Source organism: Myotis brandtii, unplaced genomic scaffold (assembly GCF_000412655.1).
Source record: "Myotis brandtii unplaced genomic scaffold, ASM41265v1 scaffold484, whole genome shotgun sequence".
In the NCBI taxonomy this organism is placed as follows: Eukaryota; Metazoa; Chordata; class Mammalia; order Chiroptera; family Vespertilionidae; genus Myotis; species Myotis brandtii.
The window spans coordinates 307,461-330,123 of NW_005368491.1; the positions used below are offsets into that span (position 1 = coordinate 307,461).

A 22,663-nucleotide genomic window follows, 5' to 3' on the forward strand; every position below is an offset into this window, starting at 1 on the left:
TCCAGGGGACGGGGATGGACATGACCCCATTTTGTATCCATTTTTGTAAGCCTCCCCCTTGACCTCCAAAGAGGTAAGAACAGCAGCTAGAGACCGCCTTAGTCAAATGGCCATAAAACAGGGGAAAAGGCATTTTCTCTCCCCGTAAAGCAGCACAGCTTAGTGGGATATAAGGTTGAAATGTCTTCAGTCAGCTTTGGAAATGGGGTGAGGGCACCTTATTCGCCCGTGACCCCGTTGAAGGATGACGTGCCCGTGTGTAACATCCTTCTGGAGTTTTACACGTTCCCATCACAGCAGCTGGGACTGCGTCCCTTTCCCCACCCGCAGTCTGAGAATGCAGACGCACAGATGAATGAAGCTATTTGTTCTAGGGATGACCTTAAATCTGCTCTTCTTTGCTTTTATAAAAGTAAAACTTTGAAATTGCGAAGAACGGTCATGGCAACAGTGTCTGCCGTATGTCTCACACTCCAGTCCCGGTTGCCCTGGGGTAGGAAGCAGGCGGTCACCCTGCACCCGCAGCCTGGTGTGTGCAGGAGGCGGGGAGCAGAGCTTCATCCGCAAGGAGCTCAGCAAGCACTTCTGGCTCCTGACCGGGGTCCCCAGAAGAGGCGGAAGCCACCGGGTTCATGTCCTGAAACAATGATCCTGAGGTTAAGTGTGAGAGCTGGACACATGCTTAGGGTATATATTCCCTCCGGGCTGCGGGCCGTAAGGCCTCTGTCAGCCTCACCTCAGCAGCTCCTCATAGCGAAATAACACCTAGACGGAGTAAGTAACTAAGAGAAAAAGAGGTGAACTATTTCTTATTGATAGGTGTTTTGCATTTTTTGAAGCACGGAAGGAATGGGATATTCTGCGTTGCCTGGAGTCATAAAGATTCCAAACGAATAGCGACCTGCAGCGGAGATGGTCTCTGGTGAGTGCTGTGTGCGGCTGTCACGTCCACAGAGATGCCTGGGGCCTGCCAGTGTGTCCGGCAGCTCCTCCCTGAACATCCTGATGCGGTTCCATTTGTGCACACCTGTCGTCAATATTATGTAGACGTCCACACAGGCATCTGCTGTATCGCTATGATGCATCAGTAATAAATAACGATGAGGTGATGTTCAAAAATAAATAAAAAGAGCCTGGCCGGTGTGGCTCCATGGTTGAGCATCGACCTATGGACCAGGAGGTCACAGTTCGATTCCCAGTCAGGGCCCATGCCCGGGTTGCGGGCTGGATGCCCACTGTGGGGTGTGCAGGAGGCAGCCGGTCCATGATTCTCTCTCATCATTGATGTTTCTCTCTCTCTCCCTTCCTCTCTGAAGTCAATTAAAAAACCCACTGTGGGTGTGCAGGAGGCAGCCGGTCCATGATTCTCTCTCATCATTGATGTTTCTCTCTCTCTCCCTTCCTCTCTGAAGTCAATTAAAAAAAAATTAGCAATAAATAAATAATAAAAAGGAGCCAGTCATGGCTGCAAAGTGACAGCACTACCCGAGTAATAATTACAAGAGTGAATGGCCTCCAAGAGGCTTGAAGGACTTTTCACAAAGAGTCTAGATGTTTCTCCTCCGATTTTGGAGGGAGTGGTGGGTCAGTGTTACAGCAACTCGGGAGCTATCATGTGCTCTAGAAACGTCTTCACAGTTGGGGAGGTGCCATTATTTAGAAAAGGAATTCATGTGGGAAATGCCTTTTTATAGAAGCTCAGTTCTCTGACCCCGTGTCTCAGAAATACATGCTTTCTCAGTTCTGTTAAGTCCTAGGGGAAGGTAGGTTTCCAAAATATACCGTGCAAGGGAGAAATTGCCTTGGGGCTGAATAACGTTTTAATCTGGTGATGCCCCCTCAGCTGCAGGGGTTGCTGTCTCTGACGGTGATACAGACACTCATGGTCGCTGGAGTAGAGTCATTTGTCCCGTCTTCGGTTTTGCTGTAAAGGCACCACTGTTCTTATTCTCACTTTTTAATTTCAGTGGGAAAGACAGTACTTATGGAAACTAAAGTTCTTTACCAGGATATTAAAATTTTCGGAAATAACAATATTAGTGATACTTCCCATGAAATAACTATTTGCAAATTGATACAGACCAAAATACGAAAAATGTGCCCACGTGTTTTTTGGTTGGGTGACACATGTCCGTTCAGGGCTGTATTTATTTGATGACTGAACACAGTCGGTGAGTAAACACTTACACGCACGGTCACCACACTACCCAGTACCCTCAGAAGTTCTGGGGGACCTAACAGTGTCTTAGAGGGTCTGTTCCAAAAACTTTAAAACCTGTAATACATTAGTTTATACAGAACTTACTTTTTTCTTTCTAAAGGAATCAGTAGCCCTTGCATTATGGTGTCATGTATATGGTATTGCAGTTAAAGTATACAGGATCCTTTTAGGGAAAAGGGGTCCTTCAAAATTTCTACTTATATCACTTAGAACACGCAGAGAAATATGACAACAGGTACATCTTGGACTTGGTGTGATAGTACATGTGACCAGCATTAGAAATGAGTTATTTTAAATATAAATTTTGAAGCCGAATACCTAAGACGTATGTTAGTTACATCATTATGGTTTAAAATATATGCGTAACTTGTGCTTTTCCTCAGTAAAAAAATTCTATAAGAAGTCGTTTCTAAATAAAAATGTATCCCCTTTACGGGGTATAAGTAGGTTACCATAATCAGTAATATGTGATGCAGATAACATTTACCCAGCCCCTTCGAATGTGCCCAGTGCCGTGCAGCCAAGGTCCCTGTCCTAACGCACCTGGGCCTGACGTACGCAATCCTTCGTCCCCTTGAACGGAGCGTCTGCAGTGTGTGTTTCCTGCTGACACCCTGCACTCGGTTACAGTATCATCCGAACCCTCGATGGGAGAGTGCTGCACAAGTACAAGCACCCCGCTGCCGTGTTTGGCTGTGATTGGAGCCAAAACAACAAGTGAGTATTTTCCCCCGAAATCAGTGAGAATCACACTTCTGAGATTTCAGATAACCACAAAGATTAATGTCACCCCAGAGGGAATACTCCTCACGCCTTAGGCAACATTCCCCTTGCCTAGCCTTGGCATTGCTTTTTGGGTCCGGGTGTCTTCTTATCTCATGATTTGTCTTTATATGATTTAGAAACATCAATTCCCTGCTTTTGAAACAACTTTCTGATGCGTTAGGGTAAAGCGTGTGGCTGACTAATGAAACATATAAAAATCCGTCCCATTTAGAGGATGGCCCCCAAAAATATATACACACACTTTGAATAATTTAAAGGCAGTGTTTATTAAAATGCATGTCATTTTCAAAATTGAGCTATCAACTCTCAAAGTGATACCTTCCTGTAGCTCTGTGTTCTTAGCCAAACACTGTGTTCAATACACAGATTCCCTTGTGTCTGACCAACATAACTGTTCCACACTCTCATTTCTCAGTTTCGTAGGTTTAATGGGCATTTGACAGTTGAAATTAAAACTAGTGATTAGTGCAATATGCTTTGTTGGCTAAGAAAGCTTTTCTTTTCAAAAAGTCCTTCATACTTAACTGTTATGCTCACTACCAAGCCTGCCTAATAAATTTCATTTTTAAAGATCTTCTTAAAATGTTCCAATTGCTATATTCATGTTCTACTTAGCATGTTAGGAGATAAGTGAGAAACACCTTGAATTTATAAAAGTTTATTCATAAGGTATTGCTGAATATTAATTTTGATGCCTGTATGTACACTCTTTGAATGTTTATTATTTCATTTCTAAGATTTTATACTTACGTATCTGTGTGTGTGTGTGTATATATATATATATATATATTCATTTATACATATAAATATTTGTATTATGCAAATGATATTGAAACCAGCCCATGTATCAGTGGGCTTGGGCAGATGTAACCTGCACATTTACAGATCAGCATGCCCGTTTGAAAACTGGTGTATTTCTTCACATAGGACTATATAAGTACAGTTGTTATAACCCCTGTGACAACGGTCAGCTACCTGCAGTTCGAGGCCTGTGCCCTGTGATGTGGGCTCTTGGTCTCTAGGGTGTGGGAACTGCTTATGGTGGGCAATGGCCCTTAGGGGGGGCTGTTCTGATGAGCCCAGGATCCCACCGTCTGCCCAAGACTCAGACTCCCTTTGGAAACAGTATCCCAAGCATGACCACTGGGCATAAGCAGTTGCTTAGCTCACTCTCACGCTCTTGAGAATGTGGAACGAGATCATTTAAAGATCAAATCCACATATTCTAGTAGGTCCTTAGTTGCCTCCAGCAGTTAGAGCATCTCAAGCTCAAAAGAGAATCGGCAGATGGGCTGTGACTCACCGTAGATGGACAGCCCTGGTTTGGGGACGATCCCAGCGGGCCTCCCCAGGGGACTACTGCTTGACCCAGGCCACCGCAGAATCGACCAGAGGGCCGGGAGGGTGTCATTAACAATCTGCTTACCCGCAAGCAAGCACATCTCCATCACTCACCATTGGGGACCCGTCCTGAGACCCAGTAGTTCTGAGAAATAGTCAAGAAGTTCTCAATCTGGACATTTTGAAAAAGAACACATCGAAATATAAATACCGTTATCTCAGATCTAAGATGAATAAAATAAAAATGTAACTGGTTAAAGGGGAACAGTAAGAGAGAGGGCAGTTTCTGCAAATTATGTTTTTACTTTATGTAAGATTTTAGTCACACTCCACTACGGAAGCAAACACTTCTACTGTTAGAAGTGAGAACTGTGTACGTTTTAAAGTTATCGGCAACAAGCAACATCACATCTTTCATACTTTCCTCTTTCCATGGGCCACCGATGGCCTTTCAGAGACATGATAGCCACTGGCTGTGAAGACAGAGGCGTCCGCGTCTACTACGCGGCCACCAGCTCGGACCAGCCGCTGAAGGTGTTCAGTGGGCACACGGCCAAGGTGTTCCACGTGCGCTGGTCGCCCCTGAGGGAGGGCATCCTCTGCAGCGGCTCTGATGACGGGTACGTGGCTTTGGGTCCGAATTTCCTAGTCCATCTGTGTGATCCAACTGGTGGGGAAATATGTTAAATGTGCACTTAACATGTGGGCAGTTAACAAGTACCTAACTGCATTCAACCAAAGGTAAATTAAATGTTGCTGTGCTTATATTATCATCAGCCATGATTTCTGTTTTCTTACTTATTTTACTTCACTGTGGATGCTTGTTTCTATCTTACCAGTAACAATGTTAATAGGAACAGAAATGTTAAAAGGATCTGTTGGGAAAGGGTAAACGATCGGAAACAAATAAGTCTGTAAAACACAGAGGAGAGTTCATTTCAGCGTTGTTCACATATCGTGGAAAACAAGGGACTGTTTTCATTGAGAAGGGATAAAAGGAGAGGGATGTATATCTTGGCATGAAGAAAAGAGCTGTAACGGGAGTGATTTAACATTTTGGGGCATTGTGGACGTTTCTGAAATCTTGTCTGTATTTTATGTTCAAACAAGACTGTTTTGCATAATACAGTTTGGTCACTATTGAAAAGGAGATACATTTAAGTAAGGATGCTCTTCATGCAAGTAAAAGTCATAGTATACAGTAACCTCAGGTCTAATATTGAAAATGAAATATTTTATTCTTGAAATTTTGGAATCAATCCAAATTTAATAATAACAATAATTGTGGGGTTTCTGTGAGTTATCACCAGTCTCTTAATAAGGACTCTAGTCTAAATTATATAACACGTGAGAAAAAGTATAATCTTCAAATGTCTAAGCAATATTTGTCAGAAAGACAGCAGTAAGCATGTAACTGACTTATGGTTTTGAAAGTTGAAAGACTGTACTGAATTCTGGTTATCAGTCCTCCTAGTAGTCATACAGGTGATGGTTGTACCTAACACGCTACCTAGCACCTTTACATAAAAGTCAGAATTGTTGGGAAATCATTAATTGCCAGTGTCCTTATTCCAGAATTCACAGGTACTGTGCTTCAACCTGGAAGCCCCTCTCCTTATGTACAGGGGCCACAAACATGCTTTTCTTATGTTCAAAAAAAAAAAAATACACATTAGGACTTCAATGCCTGATGTCTGCCTAATCTCACTGATGTCCTAAAAGCAAGGAAACCTGTTCTAGTGCCCTCTATGGTAACTATAAAGTATTTTGAAACCAATCACTTTAATATAGTCTTACAGCTCTAGCCAGTTTGGCTCAGTGGATAGAGCATTGGCCTGCGGACTGAAGGGTCCCGGGTTCGATTCCAGTCAAGGGCACATCCCCAGGTGTGGGCTCAATCCTCAGTAGTGGGTATTCAGGAGGCAGCTGAGCAATGATTCTCTCTCATCCTTGATGTTTTCTGTCTCTCCCTCCTTCTCTGAAATCAATAAAAATATGTTTTAAAAAATTAATATAGTCTTATCTATGAAGGTGTGATATCAAACAAAATAATTTAAATATATATAAGAAATCAGCACCCAATAGTAGATTTTGATACACCTGGATACACTGTGCTGTCCTAGGATAAGGGGGAAAGAAGAAGTATTTTTATAGAAAGCAGAATAGATATGCCGTAAAGAAATACAAATATATATAATGTGTCTCCTTTGTAGTGTAATGTAATATTTGAAGTATCAATAGTTTGGTATCAGCAGATTGATATAAATCTGTGACTAAAAAATTAGTATGAATTGTCTAAGCAGAGTTGACATTTGGGGGAATCTTAGGTTGATTTTTAGTTCAAATTTTATTTTAGTAACAATTGTACTTTGTTTAATCAGTAGATTCAAGTCATATCCTGAATCCAGTTATATTTAAATTTTGTAATGATCTGAGTGTGATTCCACACTGAATAAGCAACTTATTATGATGCCTGATATAATCATAAATTTGAATTGATTTTTCAGGTAATATCCATTGCCATATATACAGTATTTTCATGATTTACAAAAAATTTAAGTGTTCTTAAATTGTCGTATCCATGTTATTACTCATATTTTTCTTTGGTTTTATCGGTTCTGGGTATTTCATTTTAAGAAATAAATTCTTTAAGCATATAAACTGTGAAATAGTACATTTAGTATCATTAGCAAATGACCAGTAAAAGTCAGGAGAAAAAATACTCTGTATTGCAGTATGCTAACTCTAGCCTAATCATTCATTTCCAACTTTTATGAAGAAGAGATTCTTAGCATATCTTGAAACATAAAATGCTTTTTTAATACACTGAGAAGTAATCATTGTGCTCCAATAAGAATACGTTAATATTTTAGGTAACTGATAACTCCAATGGTATTAGACCCATAATGTTCTGTTCCAGTTCTGTCCGCATCTGGGATTATACTCAAGATGCCTGCATCAGTGTTCTCAGTGGGCACTCCGGCCCCGTGCGGGGGCTGGTGTGGAACCCGGAGATCCCGTACCTCCTCGTCTCCGGCAGCTGGGACTACACGGTGAGGGTGTGGGACACTCGAGAGGGGACGTGCCTGGACACCGTGTACGATCATGGCGCAGATGTGTATGGTAAAGTGCTCCTCATGCTTTTACACTGTGCCCTCTTCATGGTGACTCTCGTTTCTGAGCAGTATGGTGTTTTTAAGACGTTTTACATTGTTTCATTTTAAAACAACATTCTCATTAGAAACCAGACAGACAATAAAAGCATCATCAGAAATTTGCAGAATATAACTTTTGTTTACATTGTGGTGTCTTTACCTGCAGGTGTACTTGTGTTTACACACACACACACACACACACACACACACACACACACCCATGCACATATTTGCATGTATGGCTTGGATTTTTCTTCCTCTCTTACCATCAGTCCAGGGGTAAGTTATAAAGCAGGAAATCAGTAATGAAGTAGATGTAATTTATTCAGCTATTCCTCTACCGCCAGGATATGTAGAGTGGTGTTTTGTTTTTTAATATCATTGAGTTGGGTATGGAAAATCAGATATCTTTTGCACATCTTTACTCTCATTTGCAGCACCAACACCTTAATGGGCCTAAGTAGGTCAATTACGATGGCAAAAATGATTCCTGGAAGAAAGTAACCCTAATCCAGCCATGTGTGTCCATGTGCTTCAGCCCAATGGCCTTTTAATTGAGGCAGCGGAGGACTGAGCGTGAGAGAGAATTGCACTTCTGGACATTTTAAATCAAAAGGGCCTCCTTACTTGTAGCTAGAACTTCCATGGAGTCACAGATGGCTGTGTGCTGCATTGGTATTAATAAACTGAGATATAATTTCAACATTTTCATCCAGGGCCGCTTGCTTTCCCATAACTATTCCATTTATAAAGGGTGTCCCAAAATTCACGCAAGATTTGAATTTTGCGTGAACATTAACAACAACAAAAAATAAAAGCCTAATTTTACTTGGTTTATTGAATCAGATTCTAATATCTGTTGCCCTTTGATTTCAATCCCTTCAATTTGATAAGCATTACCAAGTACCAATTATGGATCTGGAGCAGGGACAATGAAGACCAATGAAGACCACGGCTTTGCGTATGTGCCAGCAAAGCCATGGAGGCCATTTACCCAATGTCCTATTCCATACATAACCCTATACTGTATACTTTATGAATCAATAAGAAATTTACAATTTTTAATTATAAACCTGTGTTTTCTATCAAAATTACTTCTTGCGTGAATTTTGGGACACCCTTTAGCCATTATTCATGGGAATGTGCTAAGTAAGTTATTCCATTCTTACAGTATTTTCAGTCAAGATAGAAACATTTCTTCAAAACTCCAATCCTGTATGCGTTCGCTGAGGTCCATGTAGATAAAAAATATTTCCAATGTTGACTCCAGTTAACACCGTTTCTTCTTCCTTCAGGTTTAACGTGCCATCCGAGCCGCCCCTTCACCATGGCCTCCTGCTCCCGGGACTCCACCGTGAGGCTGTGGTCATTGGCACCTTTAATCACCCCTTTACAGATTAGCATCCTGGCGGACAGACCATGGAAGGAAATTATCGGGAACACTGGTACTGACACTATGCATGTGTCAGCTTTTTATTTTTACTTATTTATTTATTTATATATTTACTTTTAAGTGTCTTTTTATTGATTTCAGAGAAGGGAGAGGGAGAGAGAGAGAGAGAAACATCAATGATGCGAATCATTGATAGGCTGCCTCCTGCATGCCCCCTACCGGGGATGGAGCCTACAACCGGGGCATGGGCCCAGTCTGGGAATGGAACTGCGACCTCCTGGTTCATAGGTCGACACTCAGCCACTGAGCCACACCGGTCGGGCCAGATTTTTATTTTTAACTCAAATTTCCCGACAGCCTTTCCTCACTGAGTGATGTCTGTTCTCCAGATGACGCCATCCTGCGAGGCGCGCCCCCTGTGCTGTGCGGCAAAGTGTCGAGGGACATTAAACAGGAAATAGAGAAGCTGGGCGGACACCCGCGGGGGAAGAAGCTCAGGTGGTTTTCGGAGTGTTTGTCCGTGAGTATGACAGGGATGAGGTGTGAGCATTTCCCTTTGCCCCAAAATGGATCGTCACAGCCGTGGTCACGAAGTCATCACATGTTTACACGTGTCATGGGTTCCCTGCGTCCCTCTGAACATGCCTGCACAGTGTAAGGAAGCCGGTGAAGCCGGAAGCAGGCGATGGGAGGCGCGTGGCCGTTCCCTTGTTAATGCTCAGTTTCGATGTGCCTGCCTTGCGTGTGTGAAGGTGCAGCGTGCTGCGGGGTTTCTCTCTCCCGAGCACATCTCTGGCTGTTGACTCTGCATCCACTGTTAGCCTCCAGGTGGCAGTGACAACCTGTGGAACTTGGTGGCCGTGATCAAAGGGCAGGATGACAGCTTGCTTCCTCAGAACTACTGCAAAGGCATCATGCACCTGAAGCACCTGCTGAAGTTCCGCATGGTGAGTGCAGTGGCACACAGGAGGGCTCTGGCAGAAAGGAGTTGTGCGTTCTCGCTGTCCTATATAATAAAACCCTAACGTGCAAATCGACCAAACGGCGGAATGACTGGTCGCTATGACGCACACTCACCACCAGGGGGCAGACGCTCAATGCAGGAGCTGCCCCCTGATGGTCAGTGTGCTCCCACAGGGGGAGCACCGCTCAGCCGGAAGCCGGGCTCATGGCTGGCGAGCACTAAGGACCCCTTGGGGGATAGCCAGCAGTCAGACATCCCCCGAGGGATCCCGGACTGTGAGAGGGCACAGGCCTGGCTGAGGGACTCCTCTCCCCCGGTGCACAAATGTTGTGCACCGGGCCTCTAGTTAAAACATAAAGATTATTTTAAAATTTTATATAATTAGAGTTAGTTGACTGAAATATGTGAATGTTGAGGAGATAAATCTTCAGTAAAACCAAGCATGAGAGTCTGACCCTGAGAGCAGGAATTTCCTGAGAACCGAGGAGGCAGCCATAGTTTCTTAAGTCAAACTTCGTGAAATCCCAAAGATCACCTGGACCTGCTTGCAATGCTTCCCATTTACCCTGCAACCAGGTGACGGGGATGCGGGGGCCACGCTGGGTCTGGTCTCAGGGGCCTGAAAGGCTGTCTTCTGAGCTATGTCTTATTAAACTGGTCGTAGTGAATTGTAATGCAGAAGCATTAGTTATCTCACACCTGGGTGATCTGCAGTGCCCACCACACACCAGGCTTGGGCCCGGAAAGAGAAGTAGCTCTTAGGTTTGCAGTGAAATGTCCGCAGGGAACTTACCCGTCAGCAGGGAGGGAATTGTGCACAGCTAGACGCGTCTGACTACCACAGTTTCCTGGTGGCTATACAGGAGCCAGTTCGAGGAAGCCAGTAATTTAATGTCTGTCAGCGGCCATCTTATGCCTCTTCATCACGGCTGTCTCTCCCTCACTGCCTCCGGCCCTGGGGCCTCTGTGTCGCCATAACCCCAGGAGCTTTAGGGACAGTGGGAGTTCGCCTCTGCCACCCACCCCAGGCCCCAGGCTCCATCCCCACCCGCACTGTGAGCCAGGCTGCCTCCTTTAGAGGGAAGTGTGGTTCTCAGTGCCTGCTTCCCAGTGCCTGCTTCCCAGTGTCGATGCTGTGAAGCCGCGTGTCCACAGAGCGCTCTGGGGGCAGGTGCATCCCCAGCGCTTGTGTCACACAGTTCAGGAGAAGGGTCTTTTCTTCGCCACAGTCTGAAGCTCAGGAGCTGACCACAGTCAAGATGTCCAAGTTCGGAGGGGGCATCGGCGCGCCGACCATGGAGGAGAGGCTGAAGGAGGCCGCGGACATACACCTGAGGCTCGGGCAGATCCAGCGCTACTGCGAGCTCATGGTGGAGCTCGGCGAGGTGAGGGGCCGTCGGAGCGACATGCACGAGTTTAGTAGCGAAGTCGGTCTTGGTTAGTTAGGGGCTGTGAAGCTGACCTTTCTCCGGATCTCGCTGGTCCTCGGTCCCTCAAGTGTGTGCCATCACAGGGGGTCCTGGGCTCAGGGACCTGCTAGACACGCATTTCCCACCCCAGGCCGCAGTCAGAAACCCTGGGTGGGAGCCAGGCACCTGAGCTTTTGTTTTGTTTAATATATTTTTATTGAGGGAGAGAGAGAGAGAAACATCAGTGATGAGAGAGGTCATTGATTGGCTGCCTCCTGCACGCCCCACAACGGGGATCAAGCCTGCAACCCAGGCATGTGTCTTCTGGGATGAGAATCTTGACCTCCTGGTTCATAGATGGACACTCAACCACTGAGCCACGCCCGCCGGGCTGATCCGAGCTTTTATAGGCCCTCCCGGTGCCTCTCGAGCAGGAGGAAGTCTGAGAACCACTGCCCGAGGCTGGACTCTGATTCCCGAAGAAGCATCTCCGTTGGCTAACTTGCCCCGTGGGTTCCCTCACGCGTACTGTGTGTCATAACTAAGTCCCGCACTGGCCAGACGTGCCCACTGAGGGTCATCTGATGGCACAGCCTGATTCTTAAAGAGGACTGAGCTCAGCAGTTCCCATGAGAGGTTCGGATGAAGCTGCCCTGGTAAAATCCTGCACAAGGGCCTACACTGGAAGGTGGGCGGGGACTGGCAGAGCAAAAGGGGGCGGCCTCTGTTCCTTGACCCGGGGGCTGGTTACATGAGTGTAGCCAGGGTGGAAACGTACTGAGCTTTTCATTTTCCTACGTGTGTATTTACTCCAACAAAATTCCCCCACCCCACCAAAAAACAAAAACAAAAAACTAAGATGACGTGGACTCGTTTCATACTTGATCATTTTTCTAAATGTCTAAGTTAGTTAATTTCATAATTATCATGATGACGACATACAAGTAAGGATACTTATCAATAATATAAAGCTAAGCAATAGTTTTAATAAAATATGTCAAGATGAAGTTTAATGCACCTTTTAATTGCTTCATACTCTAGAGACAATTACTTCCTGACCTTAAATAATAAAATGTGTCATTTAAAAGCATTGTTGAAAGGCGCTGCAAATTAAAAAGTGTTTAATCTAGGAGCAGTGTAAAAGTTTTACTTATGAAGAAGTAAAGATATGACGTAAAAGTTACTTTTTTAACAGGGCACTACTAGAAAGAATAGTACCTATCAAAAGCCAAAGAGAAATACATTTTGATAGAACAGTATAATTCTTTATCTTTATGAATTTTTTATTTTGGCATATCTAATTTTAAACTATTTAATTCAAATTTAATTAAAGATCCTTTACTCAGGTGCAGTTTTATCAAAGGACGAATGATTTCCAGAAACTGTGCTTAAAATCCTTTAGAAATATGGGTGTCCTTACAATTGTTCATCATCACCTCCTTACAGATGGCTTATTCCTGCAAGGCTAGTACTATGAGGTTAGAGCAGCAGTTTTCAACCTGTGGGTCGCGACCCCTTTGGGGGTCGAACGACCCTTTCACAGGGGTTGCCTAAGACCATTGGAAAACACATATATAATTGCATATTGTTTTTGTGATTAATCACTATGCTTTAATTATGTCCAATTTGTAACAATGAAATTGGGGGTCACCACAACCTAAGGAACTATATTAAAGGGTCACGGCATTAGGAAGGTTGAGAACCACTGGGTTAGAGAAACATTTAATCTTTTCACTTACAAGACCTGTTTTTATTGAAAGAGCTTGGTGACATTAATTTAATCTACATTTCAATTTCTTTTTTCCATTTCTTCCTACTATAGTATAGTTAAATTTCCCTTTAAAACTTATTTAGATTCCCTTCCTTAAGTAACATGATTATAAATTATATAATATTTAAAATTACCTGATTAAATTTTAACATTAATTGTAGGCTAATTACCAATTTTATAGCCTTAATTGCAGTAGAGCTCTGTTTTGAAAAGCCTTCATTAAAACGAAGTTTTGCACCCTGTCTGGTGGCTCCGTTGGTTGGAGTATCATCCCGTACACGGGAAAGGTCGTGAGTTAGATTCCCAGTCAAGGCACATACCTAGGTTGTTGTGCACGTACCTCAGAGGCAACTGATCAATGTTTCTCTCTCACATTGATGTTTCTCTTCCTCTCCCTCCCTCTCTCTCTAAAAATCAATTTAAAAAACATATCCTTGGGTGAGGATTAAAAAATGTTTTAAATAAAGTGAAGTTTTGATTTATGTAGTGATCTTTCAGAATATTTTCCCCTCACTTCCCTTCCAGACTTGAATGTAAACTCCATATTTTTTTTTCTTTTTATTGATTTCAGAGAGGAAGGGAGAGGGAGAGAGAGAGAGGTAGAAACATCAATGATGAGAAAGAATCATTGAAAGGCTGACTCCTGCACACCCCCTACTGGAGATCGAGCCTGCAACCCAGGCATGTGCCCTTGACCAGAATCGAACCTGGGACCCTTCAGTCCGCAGGCCGACACTCTATCCGCTGAGCCAAACCATCCAGGGCTGAACTCCATATTTTTAAATCACAGTCACAGTCAGCCTTGGTTGAGCAATGAGCTTCTTTATTAGTAGCCTAATATTTCAAATATGAAGATTGGTGTTACCAACTGTAAAGGAAGAATTTACAATAAATATAATTTATAAAAATGAGTAAGGAAAGAATAGAAATAGATATATTTGTTAAACATAACAGTGAAATAAAATCTCAGTACAAATTATTTTGAACGTAGAACATAGAATACCACAGAAAAATTACTCTGGTGTTGTGTTGGATGATGAGTTAATATATTTTTCAAACTAAAAACTCTAGTTACTATCCCTCCCCCACCATCACCTTCTTTCTCTCTTCCCCTCTTCCTAGCTCTTGTCTCTCTGTATAATACTAGTTTGGGATTTTCCCTGCTAAATAATACAATTTACATATCATTTCATTTTAAAACTAGAGGCCTGATGCACAAAATTCGTGCAAGGGGCTTGGCCCTCGCAACTGCAGCAGCTTGCCTTGGCCCTCGCAGCCCTGGCTTCGTCTGGAAGGTCATCCGGAAGGACATCCGGAAGGTCATTTGGCTGTCTGGTCTAATTAGCATATTAAGCTTTTATTATTATAGACTAGAGGCCTGATGCATGAAAATCATGCAAGAGAAGACCTTCCTTTCCCTGGCTGCCGGCACCGGCTTCCCTCTGGCACCCGGGACCCAGGCTTCCCTCGCAGCCTGCTTCATTGGGAAGGTCGTCCGGAAGGACGTCTGGAGGGACGTCTGGTCTAATTAGCACATTAGGCTTTTATTATTTAGGATATAGTAATATTTATACTCTGTGGGATGAATGAGATAGAATAGAAAAGTAATCCTGGGAATGCTCACACTCTAAATACACTCTAAAATCTTGTTTCATAAATCTGAGTTCATTAAAGAACAAGTCTGCCGGGTGTGAGACTGTGCGTCAGAACGCTGTGTTTCTGCTCTTCTCTCTCTGCTGCAGTGGGACAAAGCCTTGTCCGTGGCACCAGGCGTCTCGGTGAAGTACTGGAGGAAGTTAACGCAGAGGTAAGGCCGTCTGTATCCCAGAGCCCTTCCAAATATGTTAGCGTAGGAACAACAGGTGAAGAGGACGGCAGCTTTTGAGATTTCTACTTTACGTTCTTTTAAATAATAACTGAATTTCATGTCTTCTGACACAATAAACTAATTGGTTACAAGTCATTTTGCTGCTCTTATGTTTGACCTGACATCTGATAAAGTAATTGGAAGGCCAATTTCCCATGTCAGTGGATGAAATGACAGGTCCATAAACATGCTCACTGGTGACTGTGTTGCTATTGAAAGGTAAGTGCTGAGATTTTCTGAAGGTTCCCAGATGTTTGTGGAATACTTCCTCTGTAATCTCAGAAACTCTCTCAGCAGACACTCATCCCCGCCTTTTCCTCTCCAGGGATCTTAGGGAGGAGCAGGTGGTCAAGGAGAGTGTCAACACCAAGCAAGCTTAACTAGGTGTCCTTGCTTACGAATGTCATAAACAAGATTTCTTTCTAAGATGTATTCGCTTTCTAGGGCTGCCATAACAACGCACCACAAGCGAGGTGGTTTGGAACAACGGAAATGTATTCCGTCCCAGTTCCGGAGCCAGAGGTCTGATATCAGGTCATTGGCAGGGGTGGTTCCTGCGGAGTGCTCTGAGAAAGAATCAGATCCACGCCTCCTCCCAGCACCTGGTGGTGGCCAGCAGTCCTTGGCTTGCAGACACATCACTCCAACCTCTGCCTGTCTTCACGTGGCATTGTTCCTGTGTGTCCCTGTGCCCAAATTCCCCTCTTGTTATAAGGACATGACCCGTATCATATTTAGGGTCTGTCTTCACCCCTGACCCACTATATCCCTATCGTAATTAATTACATTGACACCCTATTTCCAAATAAGGTAACGTTCACAGATACCATGGGTCAGAATGTCAACATATCTTTTTGGGGGACACATTTTAACTTACAACATAAGACTATTCTCTATTCATTCATTCATTCATTCATTCATTCGTTCAACAAATATTTATTTAGTGCTTATTATGTGTTAATCACTGAGCTAGGCCTATAGAATACTGTTTAATGAGTATTTACTTTATATCTAGCATTAAAAATAAAAACTTTTCATTTTTATTTCATGGTACATGATTTGTAATAAAATTGAATTGCACCTCACATTTACCATTAAAAATCAATCAGTGAAGCCTGGAGCACCACGGGAGTAACGCATTGGCCATGGAGGCAGGGTCCCCAGCACCTGCTCTCCCAGCTGTGAGCTTAGCAGCAGGCAGCCCCGCCCTCCGCTGGAGGTTCCCTCCCCTAAGGTCCAAGATCCAAGGAATTCTTGGGTCCTCCCTACGGTCCTGAGTGCTACTCCTCCCACTCAAGCCTTAGGAGGTCAAGTTAGCTGAGGACGTTTATTCCTCAAAACAGTTTTGTCTTAACCTCAGCAAAAGCTCTTTTTCATTTATCTTTGAAAACTGACACCAGATTTTCCCTGCACCATGGTTCACATGGTGGCCGGGAAATGATCTCTCTCCCCAAGGCTCCCAAGTTTACATTCTATAGACGCAGCCATTGAGTTTGATTGGTGGTCTCTTCCTAGTTCCGAATGCCAAGGGGGAGAATACTGTTTCTAATCAGCTGTAACAAGGGAGTCAGGGTCACGTGGTATCAAGAGAGCTGTTGGGAGGGACCCCAATGACCCTGTACATTGGGGATGGTGGAAGGTGAGCTGGAAAAACAACATAAAATGCATCTACTGCCCCTGCTCAGAGATTGGCCATTGAAATGCAATTTAGTACAAATGCCAACGCAAATTAGATAAACCAGATTTGCGCTCAACAAAGCAGGTTAAACACTAAGAGTGGAAGGAACTAGCTGGCCTTTGGGAAAGTACCTGGGACGACGGTAGGGAAAGAGAAGCAGAGACAGACAGACGTGGATACAATAGAGACAGAGACACCCACAGGTACCCTTCGTAATCTTCGGCGTCAGGATCCCCCACCCCCTTCACCTGTCTGGAACATTCCTGGGTCACTTACAATACCCCACCTTTCATTATCAATATTTATGTTCTTGCATCATTCTTTTTAATGATTTTTAAGCAAGTGGCATTTAGAAGCTCTCTATTCATCATTGTGTTCACTGTACCATTTAAAATTCTCTTTAACAAAGCAGACACCCACACATTTGTTAATCCAGTCGAGAGCAGATCTGCCATGGCACCATATGTAGTCTATCTAGTTGACCTTCAGAAGAATATATTGCTCATGTAAATAGATAAGCTGCACTAATTTTAAGGCCTGGCCTGGTCAGTACATTTAAAATATGAATATATGTAATGGTCTAAGGGAAAATAAGTACCTATAGTATCTATTATTTCAGAAAACTTTTGTCTTCTGTTTATGATTTGATCGTAAAATCTGTCTTTTAAAAAAAAGTGATATGCAAAAAAGCTTTTATGAAATCTTCCTCGAAGTTTAGATATTTCAGAAAAGCTCAGTCCACCCGAGAACCTTGAAATGACTGTGTTGTAAAAAGAGAAATTATTCTCATTTCATTAGGAGAGCCGACCAGCTAATCCAGGAAGATAAGGATGACGCCATCCCTTACTGCATCGCCATTGGGGATGTGAGAAAACTGGTCCACTTTTTTATGGCCCGGGGTCAGCTTAAAGAAGCTCTGCTTGTGGCCCAGGTACAGGTGCAGAGTCACACACTTCGAACATCAGAGGGCGGGTGTGGAAGGGAGAGGGTCCTGTTGACTGATCGCCGTCTTGACAGAGTCAGAGAAGGCCAGGGTCTGTGCCGTGGTCACACTGACCTCGTTTTAGGTCCTCACATACTCTGAACTCGGAGCCTTTGTTCGCTGCTGAACGTTGCATGAGCTCGACCAGCTTTTCCTGGTAACCGAGCACTGAAGCTTCATGTTCATACAATGGAGTTCACCTGTTTTTTGTTTTTGTGTTTTTTTTTTCAAATTCTAAGGTGGCTCCAAATTATGCTATAAATTTCAAACATGACTTAGACATCCTTTGTTCAAAATACTAGTCTGAAATGTGTCACTTACCAACAGTGAGCTAAAGATTAATTCAAGTAATGGTGTGTGCCCTAGCCGGTGGTGAGAGCATCGGCCCTGGGACTGAGGGTCATGGGTTCCATTCTGGTCAAGGGCACAGACCGCGGTTGCAGGCTGGACCCCTGGCCCCAGCTGGGGTGGGTGAGGGAAGCAACCAATCTATGTGTCTCTCTCACATTGATGTTTCTCTCTCTCTCTCTCTCTCTCTCTCTCCCCTGTCCCCCCCCCCTCTAAAAATCAATGGGCAAAAAATATCCTTGGATGAGGATTAACACACACAAAAAAAAGGAATAGTGCGGTGAAGGCCTGGGCAGGAGTAGGGAGTGAGAGGAGGGGGTTAGTGGGGGAAAGAAGGGAACATCGGTAATACTTTCAACAATAAAGATTAATTTTTAAAGAGAGTGATGAAAGTTTTCGTTCCATCCCAGGCTGCGTGTGAGGGAAACATGCAAACCTGCCACGTCTCCACCCCCGACGGAGCCTCCGGTCCCGAGGACGCCCGCCGGGAGGACTTCACTGAGTGAGCGGCCGATGCTGTGTTTGGGGTCGATATTTTTCTATGGCTGGTTTCCCTCTCGGCGTATTTCAGGGCCCCGTAGCCCGTCTTCCTTTGCACACACAGGACGTGGCTGGCTCAGGTCCCCCTGCATTTCCCACCAGGATCCAGGTTCTGTGGCAGCGTCCAACCCCAGGTGCACAGGGACATGCCAGCCACGTGGGCGCAGCCTAGATGCCCTTTAGCTTCCAGGAAGGCAAAAGGGTTTCAGTGTGGAGACTGCAAGGCCAGCACCTGAGTCCTAAGGCTGAGGCAGCCGGTGGGGAAGGGCTGTGTGGGGTCACTGTGCTCCCTGTGCAGTCAGTGCGGACCGGGTCCCGGTGACATTGCTCATCACCCGTGGCCCCAGGGTTAGTGTCTGGAGTAGCATTTCAGCCTCTTGCAAAGAAGAAATCCAGAGTTGCGTTTGCAAAGGAAAGGGGACTAGACTTCTCCAGCGTCTTTCCCTTTTCCAAATCTAGTCCCCACCTTCCCGGCCTCTTCTCTCGGCTCCCGTTTTGCCCTAGAACATAGGACATTGGAACGTTTAGAACACTGACCGGGTAAAAAGGGTGATGAAATGTTGGGCAGTGATGTGTTGGGACCAGCATTTCCTCCTGGTTCTTGGCTGCCCTCTGCCATCCCCTCTGCCTCTTGCAGACCTAACACGCACACTTCCCATGGCCCGTCACCACCCAAACCTTGGAAAGTTAGGGCTCCGCCTGCAGCTCTCCACAGGTTAACTGCCCCCTGCCGCCGAGTCTCAACTCATTCCACGAGGGGTGGCAAGTTTTGAAAATCAGGCGTTTTCCTGACATTTGGGGGACTCACCAGCTCGCCTGCTAAGAAAGACTGTTGTCCTGACTCCCCCCAAGTCCGGCTTCTACCTAAGTCCCGGATGTCCCGTGAGGTCCCTCCGATCCGCGCACCAGCCTGTGATAGGGCATCAGCTCCCTTCCTGGGGCGCCTGCTGATCTAGAATGCCCCCCTCTTCTCCCCTCCTCTTCTCCCGAGGCTCCTGCACACGGCGAGCGCGCAGCTGGCGGAGTGGCACTTCCAGGGCGGCCGGGCGGTGCGGGCCGCCTGCTGCCACCTGGCCGTGGACGATGTGGAGGTACAGTGGGGGGGGGCATGTGAGGGGAAGGGCGGGTGTCTGAGGGACAGCAGGCTGACTCCTGAGTCATATCCGGGTCTGCATGCTTTCCCAGCCGAGGGGGACACTGCGCAGGCCCTGGGATCTGTCCTTCCATTTTAAATTTCTATCACAAGGTCCTCTTGTGACGAGCTGGCTCGAAGTATCTCGTTGTAGGTAAAGCAGTAGGTGGTAAAGGGGAAGTCGCTGCACTTGCACTCCATTCCTGACGTTTGAAAGATCTTATTTTACTTCAGTATGTTCTTCGCCAGTTATACTATTAGGGTGTTTCCCACTGGACCCACTAATGGAATCAGGGAAATCCTAAGTAAAGATGCAGACTTGGGGCTCCTGGCTCCTAGAACACTGCCTTCCCGGGATAATTGATACTCATCGTACACTACTTAGGAAGCTTTTAAGAATTGACACTTTTGCCCTGCCAGGTGGCTCAGTGGTTGAGCATTGACCTATGAACCAGGAGGTCACGGTTCAATCCCCAGTCAGGGCTCATGCCTGGGCTGAGGGCTTGATCCCCAGTGTAGGGCGTGCAGGAGGCAGCTGATCAGTGATTCGCTCTCATCATTGATGTTTCTCTCTCTCCCTCTCCCTTCCTTTCTGAAATCAATAAAAATATATTTAAAAAAATAATTTACCTTTTTTTCTGATAGAAACTGAAGGACATATTGAGGACATTGCAGAGAGACTGTTGTTAATTACAAAAATATGAGCAAGCGCTCTAAATTCTAAAATTCTAACCTTAGAGAGTATTTCCTGTGTGTCCCTTTATCAGCTTTTCCGCTTGAAATTGCAGTCACCCCTACGTCCTGTGTAGAAATAGTGCAGCAGGATTTTATAAGAATGCCTGAGTAGCAGCTAATGCACCCCGGTCTGCTTCCTGAGCTTGGCGGGAGCGGTGCCCCTGCCCCGTGTGCGTCTCTGACCCTGAGGACATTGTTTCTCCCTGGCAAGCTGGCCATGGCATCCCTGCTCCGCGGGAACGAGCTGGAGCTGGCGGTCTGCGTGGGCACGGTCCTGGGCGAGTCGGCAGCCCCAGCCACCCACTACGCCCTGGAATTGTTGGCCAGAAAATGCATGATGATCCCAATGTGGTAAGAGCTCCTAAATGCAAAGAATTGTATGGTGATGGAATGCATCGTTTCAGTCTTGCAAGTCGCATTTGATCATGTGTTGGGAGTATACAGGGTGTCCTGTTTTTTTCTTATTATCAGAAGCTAACATATAGTTGATACCTAAACTAGACAAGGACAGTACAAAAAGAAAAACTGCCAGAGAATCTCACTCATGAACATGGAAGCAAAAGTCTGGAACCAAATACTTAGCTAGCCAAAGTCAGGCCTATATAAAAGGATCAAGGGTAACTTGCCTTTATACCAGAGAAATAAAGTTGGATAACTTTAGAAATACAATTAATATAATTTATCACATTAATGGAATAACGTAGAAAAATCATATTATTGTCAGAAAGATACAGAAAGTCATTTGATAACAGTCAGTATTGGTATATAATAATAGTATTAAAATCTCTTGCCCTAACTGGTTTGGCTCAGTGGATAGAGCGTCGGCCTGTGGACTGAAAGGTCCCAGGTTCTATTCCGGTCAAGGGCATGAACCTTGGTTGCAGGCACATCCCCAGTAGGGGGTGTGCAGGAGGCAGCTGATGGATGTTTCTAACTCTCTATCCCTCTCCCTTCCTCTCTGTAAAAAATCAATAAAATATATATATTTAAAAAGGAAATCTACTTAAAATCGCTTAAACTAGGAATAAAAAGAAATGTACTTAATCTGGTAATGAATACTTATAAAAACCTACCACAGACATTCTTTGTATTGGTCAAATATCAGAAAGTATCTTTTTTGAGAGCAGGGTCTCCTTTTTTAATAAAAGGTAAGATTGTGAGAGGAAAGGGGGGTGTGAGAATGAAGTAACGGTTGGGTAATGAAATCTACCGTGGCCCATCCTGAAGTAGCCCAGCTGTAATTCCATAGAACTCCCAGCCCATAAAGCATCAGGAGACAGTAATGTGTGCATCTTAAGATTATCAGAACCACACATTTCCACATGTCAAATTCTGCATCCCTGCTCCTCCTTGTCAGATCCTGTGTCTTGGTTTAAGGTTTGGAAAATAAGGTCACTTTTCCAATGGAGAGTAATAACTAAGGTGGTTTACCGGGGACTTGGCACAGGCCATTGCCCCGAACTCGGCAACGCTTTCAGGGACAGACCCTGGGAAGTGCCGGGGGCGACCTGGGCTTCCTGGTCCAGTGGGTTCCGTCCTCAGGGCCGACTGCCCTTCATTAGGGAGGGACTTTAGGAAAGATGCGGGGGATGCTGTCACTCAGAAGCTCTGTGTTGAGTAAAGATGGTTTTAGACTTTAATCTTCTCTCTCACCAAGTTACTTAGCACCTTGAGACGTTCTGGATTAGCTTGTTTGCTAGGACTATGACCTCTCCCCGCTGTACACCCCTTGCACACACGCCACTCTTAAGATGAGCTCTCAGATTCGCCTCGGGCCTCAGTGCGTGGTCAGAGCCAGGATTCAAGGCCACATGAATGGTTTCCAAAGCGTGCACTCTTACCTAGGGTCTCAGTCAGTTACGGCTGCTGTAACAAACACACCGGCAGCTTGTAGACAACAGAAATGCATTTCTCATGGTTCTGGAAGCTGAGACCTTCAAGATCCAGGCACTTGTGGATTAGGTGTCCATGGAGCCGGCCTCCTGGTTAACAGTTGGCATCTTCCACTGTGTCCCATGGGGAGGGGGGCTCTCTGTGGCCTCGTCTGTGAGGGCACCAGCCCTGTTCATGCCGGCTCTGCCCTCCTGACCTGAGCACCTTCCAAGGCCTCACCTCCAAGTACCATCTCCTTGAGGGTTTGGTTTCCACGCGTGAGTTTGGGGGCACACACATGCAGACTGCAGCAGCCATCACACAGTTCCGCCCCCTGTGGGGGCTGACTCAGGCAACACTGTCCACTCTCCTTTCCGCCCGCACGTGGGAGCTCTAGAGTGAGCCGGGCATCCCAGAGCTGTTCTTCGTGACCCATATGGCGCGGGGGTAGGAGAGCCTCTTCCCCCCA

General features: G+C 45.1%; 1 protein-coding gene across 1 annotated transcript in view; it reads left to right on the forward strand.

Annotated features, from left to right (window-relative positions):
- The window catches only part of WDR17 (WD repeat domain 17), a 66,643-nt gene that overhangs the window by 32,274 nt on the left and 11,706 nt on the right, over positions 1–22,663 (forward strand). The window contains exons 9-21 of the mRNA XM_014547758.1: positions 840–922; positions 2,852–2,938; positions 4,804–4,968; positions 7,269–7,471; positions 8,799–8,948; positions 9,286–9,416; positions 9,718–9,843; positions 11,090–11,245; positions 14,783–14,847; positions 17,384–17,516; positions 18,326–18,417; positions 19,447–19,546; positions 20,534–20,673. Coding sequence (XP_014403244.1) covers positions 840–922; positions 2,852–2,938; positions 4,804–4,968; positions 7,269–7,471; positions 8,799–8,948; positions 9,286–9,416; positions 9,718–9,843; positions 11,090–11,245; positions 14,783–14,847; positions 17,384–17,516; positions 18,326–18,417; positions 19,447–19,546; positions 20,534–20,673 — 1,631 coding nt within the window. The remainder of the gene's footprint in view (positions 1–839; positions 923–2,851; positions 2,939–4,803; positions 4,969–7,268; positions 7,472–8,798; positions 8,949–9,285; positions 9,417–9,717; positions 9,844–11,089; positions 11,246–14,782; positions 14,848–17,383; positions 17,517–18,325; positions 18,418–19,446; positions 19,547–20,533; positions 20,674–22,663) is intronic.